This window comes from Rhagoletis zephyria, unplaced genomic scaffold (assembly GCF_001687245.7).
Source record: "Rhagoletis zephyria isolate East Lansing unplaced genomic scaffold, Rhagoletis_zephyria_1.1 Rzeph_scaffold_13319, whole genome shotgun sequence".
Lineage (NCBI taxonomy): Eukaryota > Metazoa > Arthropoda > Insecta > Diptera > Tephritidae > Rhagoletis > Rhagoletis zephyria.
The window spans coordinates 2,433-10,387 of NW_016170390.1; the positions used below are offsets into that span (position 1 = coordinate 2,433).

The window sequence follows — 7,955 nt, forward strand, 5'->3', positions numbered from 1 at the left end:
TAAACAACATTTTTCATGTAATGAAGTAGTAGTGAATTAGTTTTTCGTGCAATATTTCACGAAATTTAACAAAATTTAAATTCTTTGAAATTCTTCAAATTTTATATTCCGAAAAATAATGCGAAAAGTGTAAGCAATTAATTTTTCATTTAAAAGAATTCAAAAAAAGCGTAAATTAAACTATAAATATAACGAAAAATCTTTAAAATACTTAACAAACAAATAAATCTGTTTAGAAATGTTAAAATATTTAGTAATTTTCTATGAAAATTTGCATACAAATTTAACAGACAGTTTTGAAAATACTGTACTTTAAACTCAAATATTTGCATTCCCCAAAAAAATATTTGGCAAAATTTTAAATGTAAATTTTTTTATTAACCAATCACTTCCTAAGCAAATTCCGCCTCTCACTGCCTCACATCTGTGTATAAGTTCAAATATAATATTTTTCTCACATCTGGCGCACAGTTTGCTACCATATCGTACAGCAATTCCGAAAATTTTATTTTATTCATGACTTCATACATAACTGCATTCATACATTGCTACATAGATAGATATATGTTGCAATAAAAACCCATAAGAACAATTTTTCAGTCTCGAAACCACTGAAAATTTTTACAAAAAGTTCAAAAAACCAACAAAATAAAAATACTGAAAAAAATATTCAAATTCAGTTAAATATTTTTTTCTCAAAGAATGCATTAATTTTTAAATAAGTTTTGTTAAACCCACCATTTCTTATGCAAAAATTTTTCTTTGTTACTTTTTTATCTTCAAATTTTTGCTTACTCTGCAATTCGCAAATAAAAAAAANGGCATGCTAGAGGTGCGGTAAGAAAAAAGATGAAATATATAAATGTTACGTAATATTTTTTAAGTTTAGCTTTAAGCAGTTAAGAAAGTAATCGCAGGCTTTTTGCGCCAAAGGCAAAAAAGATAACAAGAATTTGTGCGTTTAAAAATTAACAAAGCCTTGGTTCCTTTAAAACGGCAATATCTATAAGAAAATTTAATTTTCACCACTGAATTTCACTCATACGGCGCTCAACTAAAGCAACACTTCTTGAATACACAACAAAGAACACATTCGAAATGGTTCATACAACTCTCAACTCGTTTTTACTCAGCCAGTCATCGCGACTCATTCCCAATCGACTCCCATTTGAAAACTTCATTCCACGCGCTCTCACGCTCACTTTCGCTCTTTCTCTCATCCTTCTTTATCTTTTCTCAACAACTTTACGCTATCTTCAACACAATTCACGAATTTTGCATCGATATATATTTAAAATAGTTTCTACAGGAATTTATTTCAATGCATTCTTCAATTTGGTTTTTGTTTTACTTTTGTTTTTTTTTTTTTTGGCATTGAAATCGGCTACGCTTGCCTAAATATTTATGAATTTTTGTTGATGCTCAAAATGAATTCCTTGTTATTATGAATTATGCTATAAATATGCTCCTTAGTTACCGATTTTGCTGCCTGTTAATTAACTAAGTAGCGAACTCTCACCTTACTATATTAGTTACTAATAAACTGAACCTCACTAACTAGTTCTATTAGTTTTTCTAACTATTAATTATACTTGTTTGAATTATTTTTTACACCTGAATAAATACTTACATACACCCAAACACATACAAATAAAAAAAAAAATCTAGAATTTGAATAAAGCTAAAATAGTATTAAATTTTTTGAACTATTATATTACATATCGACGACTGAGTTGAAGACCGATATACCACGGGTGTCGGTTGGAAAATGCCCTATCTCAGAAAACTTTACAAGAACGCCCTTCTTTAGAATTTGGTTGAAAAATGCCCCACCTCAACTGAAAATACATTGAAAATATATTGAGTTGGGGCGTTTTTGAATCGGCAGCTGTAGTAGGGCGTTTTTGAACGGAATTGTGAGATTGAACGTTCTTGAAAAGTTTTCTGAAATATGGCGTTTTTCAACTAGCTGCTGAGATAGGTCGATCTTCCACTCGACGGTCGATATACTTATTTATAAGTACCATTATATTTCATTATCATTATCGTACCCCCAAAAAGAGGCTCACAAATGAGTTGAAACTGAATATCAATGAACCCTCTGAGCTTTAAAATTTGCCATAAGCATAGCTTTTCCTTTTCTAGCGCGAGCCTATGCCCTATTCTTAACAATACAATTGCAGGCTACATCAACACCATTAGCACAGCTTGTGTTGCCCATACTATTAATATTAATATGAGCTTATGAAATTAGTATATGCACATGCCATTTGAGAAGTGTACCTATGCCTTTAAGTGTTAAATAGACCAATGAAGTAAAGCACAAATTGCTCAAGCTTTCGCTGGATACTTCTGCGCTCAAAACACATTCGTCTGGCAAATATAGAATACATGAACAAATCGTATTAAACAAAAACTATTATTTGAGCTCAATTGGTCATTTTCTTGAAACTAGACTTGACTGGATAAACTCAGACCGCATGAGGTATTAGTGCCGAGGTTGCCAAACTTTTTTTTTATCGTAGACCACTTTTAAAATTTTTCTGGTTTCGATGGACCCCCTGCTGCCACACTTCTACCATACTCCCAAAACTCGCAAAAAAAAAAATTGAAGTTTAGATTTAAAGATGGAAATTTGAGTCGCGGTCTGTTTCACATGCACTGCTTGTCTATGCCCTGCGCTTGAAAATTTTATTTCTGGCAAATGAAAAAAAAACAACTTCACTCAGAAACTTGGGGAACTATAGATTTTCGATTTCTAAGTTATGTTTCAAAGTGCGAACAGAGCCGTGAGAGAATCATGCTGCCATATAATTTTTTTGTCACCTTTTTATAAAAAAAAGTCTTCCAAATATGCCATACAAAAATGATTTTATTGTTTAAATGCAATTCATAGAGCAATACAAAACAAACTTTCAAACAAAGACAGAAAATAAAAGAAGTAGTTTTTAAGCAAAATACACAACCGACTTCGATTCTCATATAAAAATTTAGGAGTACCGTTAATTTCTTCATGACGTAATGATCGGATCTAAACCAAATTAGTATGGGATCACCTCGAAGACTTCAAAACCGGTTGACGTGATCCAAAGTTATGCGCTAACATACATAAAACAAATATTTCGACGAATTGATAACCTTCTCCTTTCTTGGAAGTCGGTTAATAACAAGTTATTTTTAAGCAAAAAACAAAACCGACATCAATTCTCATATAAAAATTTAAGATTATCGTTAATCTCGGATTTAAACCAAATAAGTATGGGACCATTTGTGAGGTAACACCTTTCCTTTAAAAAAGTCGCGGAAACAGGAGTTTGTTAAGTGTCGGGATCTAAAACTATTCAGCTACAGAATCAAATTCAACTTTTGGCTTAGGCTAGCCTAGATGATGGAAACGAACTTGGACTTATTCATTTTCACCATCTAGGCCAACCTAAGCCAAAAGTTAACCTACTTTTTAATCAGTTTATTCTTGACTAAGTCCAAAAAATGGCTAAACTAAGTTAAGTTGAGTTGGAAAAACCAGCCCTAAGTCGTACATAACCGGTCTTTAAAGTGAGACAAAAAATATTTATACTCCCATTTTTAAGATAAAAAATCTTATTGATTGATTGATTACCCTTGAACTGAGTTGAGTGAGGAGGAGGTTGAAGTTGTGTTCCTCAGCGAGGATTTTTCGCGAACTCGTGTCCTAAAATATACTACTCAAAGGGATGTTAAGGGATGTTTTAATTAAACGAAATTAAAGCTAAATAAACAGGCTATCTGATCTTTGGGCCGGCCTTACTGAAAACAATTTTTTCAAACCCCTTCGACCAAAAAAAAACAAAAAAGTTGCCAAAATTTTATTTGGCGCTATCTATTGGGATATTCACTTGAGAACTGTAGCAGAGAAGTCTCAATATTTGAGTCTTAAAGCATCAAATTTTCAATGTCCCAATACTACAATTTTTCATCGGAATTCAGCCTGTCAAAAATCATCGATCGCTGCTGACTACATTGATAGGAAAGCTAAGCCAACATTTTTGTTTTTTACTATCGAAACCAGAAAAATTTTCATGGACCTCCACTTAAAACATGTGAACCCACATTTCTTTTCACGCCAACGTAGAACCCCATCGAGTCTCTCGCGGACCCCTGGGTGCCCACCTGAATCACTTTGGGAATCACTGTACTAATGCAATGAAATCAGCTGAGTTGACATCCGCTCTGACTCATCAAAACCCACATGTATGTATGTAAATACATATTTTCATCGATTGCGAGGCATCTATTATGGCAATAACGGCTAAGTATAATGGCACCTACACCTAGCACCTAAATGCATACCACGTCACCGATAATTCGGAATAAAAAAAGCGAGCACAAAATGTGCACAGCAAAAAATTCCTTTATGAAATTCTTGCATATACACTTCTCAATTGTCATATACATAGCTGGACTTATTATCTAAGGTAATAAGCTGACGGCACTTCTAATCATGCTCAGCCTAGCTTCACTCCTGATCCGGACAACTCATCCGGAATAAATCAAGGATGCATTGTAACGTAAATTTTAGCGTTTACCAAAAAAAGCAATCGTTCCTCTTGAAACAATTCAGTTTTTTATCGTTTAGGTAATTATCAAAATAATTCTATTTTGGTTTTTAACGTAAAGAAATTCAATCCTTAATGCTGAAGCTGTAGCTGCCAATGGCATACAACAACAACTTTTCGTTGATTTATTTTGTTTCGATGTTAACGATTGAGTTTTGTTTCGTTAATTCAGCTCTGAAACGAAACGAAAAATTATTTTGATAAGTTATTTTTGCGCATCAACAAAACGAAATCGATTCATATAGTTTGTTGAGCATCTCAGCTTTAAATTATTAACTTTTTACCCTATTGATACTTGTAAATAAATGTGTATGTTTTAAAAATATGAATGAAATCCCACCGTCTTGATCGATGTGTAGCACAAAATATGTCAATAGCTCTTATCGAAAAACGCCTGATTGGATGGAATCCAATCCCTAATTTTAGAGAGCCCACTTTACATACATCGCCTCTCGCTTAAGCCACAGAAAAATCATCCTAAATACATATATTCACGCAGCATACACAAGCCCACCACTAACCCATATTTTTTGTTGGTTTTCTTGCGACATTCCAGTCCATGCAACGCCTTTCCGCCGAGCAAAATGGTTCAACGACTGAACAAACACATGAACACAATCCAAACGTCGTACCTGATCATAGAGGCAACTTACACGTTACTGTTAAGAAAACTAAACCAATTTTAGGTATTGCTATCGAAGGTGGTGCTAACACAAAACACCCGCTTCCTAGGATAATCAATATCCATGTGAGTACCACATAAATGCACCTCAAAAACATATATTTGTGCTCAAGTGTAGTTACATAACTTTGGCCGCACATCTCCTTTCCGCAGGAAAATGGTGCCGCTTATGAAGCGGGCGGACTAGAAGTCGGGCAACTGATACTGGAAGTGGACGGCAATAAGGTTGAAGGTCTACAACATCAGGTATGTTTAGCCATTTTTAGATGCGTTTTCAATATTTATGTAATGCGCTTTCTTGTCTCTTGTTTCACAGGAGGTTGCCCGCCTGATAGCCGAATGCTTTTCCAATCGTGAAAAGGCAGACATAACCTTCTTAGTTGTCGAAGCGAAGAAGTCAAATCTTGAACCAAAACCAACAGCGCTTATCTTTTTAGAAGCCTAACATTTGCTTGCCCTGCCGGCTAATGAGGATCCCTTGGAACGACAAAAGATCGAGTTCCTCTACGAATGGGGGATCGATTTAACGACAACGCCAAAACCAATGCCAACACCAATACCATTAACAAAAGCTAAAAATCCACCGCCACTGCCACTCAACATTAAATCCATCAACCATACATCGCAACACCATCAACATCAGCATCATCAGCAGCATCAGTCACCAGCGTCGGCGATGACGGCGCCGACACAACGCACATCGGTGACAGCCCATCAGCAACACGTTGACGCGACAACAACACCAACAGCAACAGCAACAAGAACACACACACATGTGCCACAAATCACACAACAAGCGTCAATGGGAGCGACGACACAGGCGACGAGCGCCAAGCACACAAGGAGCCCAACACAACAACAACAACAACAACAACACCAACCGCACCAATTACACCACCAACGTACAACGCCAACATCAGCCACAACAACACCAACAAAAAGCAGCACACAACACCAGCAACCGCAACCACAACATAAAAGACTGACACCAGCTGAATATGCGCGAGCGGGCGGCGCCATAACAACAACAACAACAACGCCAACAACATCAGCGCCGACGTCGCGGGAACACACACCAACACGCAGCTCACAATCACATCATCAACTACAGCGACAAGCATCAACCACACAACGCCATCAGCAACAGCAACAACAACAACAACAAAAATCACAACATTCACAACACGAACAGAGGCGCGAACTCGATCGCAAGGGCTCGCAACGTGAACGTGATCGCACGAAAGAGCGCGAACACGAACGTCAGCGGGGCGCTGTGCGCGAAGATGAACGCGAGCGTGAACGTGAGCGAGCACGCGCATTGGAACATGAACGCGAGCGTGACTATGCTTATGAGCGTTCGCGAGATTATCAGCGCGAGCGCGAACTAGAGTATGCACGTGAGCGAGAGTATGCAGCACGCGAACGCGAATATGAGCGTGAGCACTCACATGGCGCACGCCACAGCGATTATGCACGCGAGCGAGAGCGCGACTCCGAACTTTGTGAACACCCACCGCCGCCGCTGCCATCGGCATCCGCATCATCAGCGCACTCACATCTAATACAACACCCACACCACCGCCAACAACACGAACACCACGAACAACCACATTACAATAAAACAAATTATANGAGCACTCACATGGCGCACGCCACAGCGATTATGCACGCGAGCGAGAGCGCGACTCCGAACTTCGTGAACACCCACCGCCGCCGCTGCCATCAGCATCCGCATCATCAGCGCACTCACATCTAATACAACACCCACACCACCGCCAACAACACGAACACCACGAACAACCACATTACAATAAAACAAATTATAATTCCGTTTACCAGTAAAAAAATTTTACGAAATACGAATTTGAGAAATTTTTGCTAACGAAATTTACCACCAACTACATACAATGAAAACAACAACAAATGCTTGAAATATTAAATATCTGACGCTCAATAGCAACAACAACAATAGCAACATGGTACAAAACACACTCAGCATGAATAGAATTTTGCTCACATTTTGATAACGTGAAAACATAAGCAAAACAGATGGATATAGAAAATGCATGAAATTCGAAGAAAAGAGCAAATTATATTTGAATTGTGCAATTGTGTAACTATCCCGCGCAAATAATAGAAAACACTTAGCAAACGCCCGAAAGCAATAGCCCAAATAAGTACTCCCACTCTAGCAAGAACAACAATTCCCTGCATAGCGCCGCCGTTCGTTTCACTTCAATGCTCCTCACATTCTATTGCCGCCGCTTTAAAGTTTTATGCCTTACGCTCTCATAGAATCGCTTAAAATTTCAATCCCTCATAGAAAAAAAAGAATAAANTGCGTAAATAATAGAAAACACTTAGCAAACGCCCGACAGCAATAGCCCAAATAAGTAATCCCACTCTAGCAAGAACAACAATTCCCTGCATAGCGCCGCCGTTCGTTTCACTTCAATGCTCCTCACATTCTATTGCCGCCGCTTTAAAGTTTTATGCCTTACGCTCTCATAGAATCGCTTAAAATTTCAATCCCTCATAGAAAAAAAAGAATAAAAAGCTAAAAAAAAATATGTTTTGTGTGCTAAAACGGTTATAATTTTTAGCTTTTGTACACTGACACGCAAAATTGTATTGTTTTGCAATTTACACCTCATTCACTCATACAAGCCACACACACA

General features: G+C 37.3%; 2 protein-coding genes across 2 annotated transcripts; both read left to right on the forward strand.

The window, feature by feature from the left end:
* Positions 1 to 4,878: 4,878 nt before the first annotated feature.
* LOC108378090 (whirlin-like) lies at positions 4,879 to 5,817 on the forward strand. Its single transcript, XM_017634390.1, has 3 exons — positions 4,879 to 5,343; positions 5,431 to 5,523; positions 5,594 to 5,817. Exons 1-3 carry the CDS (start codon positions 5,155 to 5,157, stop codon positions 5,720 to 5,722), a joined length of 411 nt encoding a protein of 136 aa, XP_017489879.1. The 5' UTR covers positions 4,879 to 5,154; the 3' UTR covers positions 5,723 to 5,817.
* On the forward strand, positions 5,725 to 7,603 carry LOC108378089 (putative cyclin-dependent serine/threonine-protein kinase DDB_G0272797/DDB_G0274007). The gene is made up of 2 exons (XM_017634389.1): positions 5,725 to 6,725; positions 6,920 to 7,603. Exons 1-2 carry the CDS (start codon positions 5,822 to 5,824, stop codon positions 7,117 to 7,119), a joined length of 1,104 nt encoding a protein of 367 aa, XP_017489878.1. The 5' UTR covers positions 5,725 to 5,821; the 3' UTR covers positions 7,120 to 7,603.
* The last annotated feature ends 352 nt before the right edge of the window (positions 7,604 to 7,955 follow it).

Coding starts and splice junctions, on each gene's coding strand:
- LOC108378089 (XM_017634389.1), top strand. CDS start 5,822: ATGCCAACACCAATACCATTAACAAAAGCTAAAAATCCACCGCCACTG.
- LOC108378090 (XM_017634390.1), top strand. CDS start 5,155: ATGCAACGCCTTTCCGCCGAGCAAAATGGTTCAACGACTGAACAAACA. Junction 5,344..5,430: donor CTAGGATAATCAATATCCAT/GTGAGTACCACA, acceptor TCCTTTCCGCAG/GAAAATGGTGCCGCTTATGA. Junction 5,524..5,593: donor TTGAAGGTCTACAACATCAG/GTATGTTTAGCC, acceptor CTTGTTTCACAG/GAGGTTGCCCGCCTGATAGC.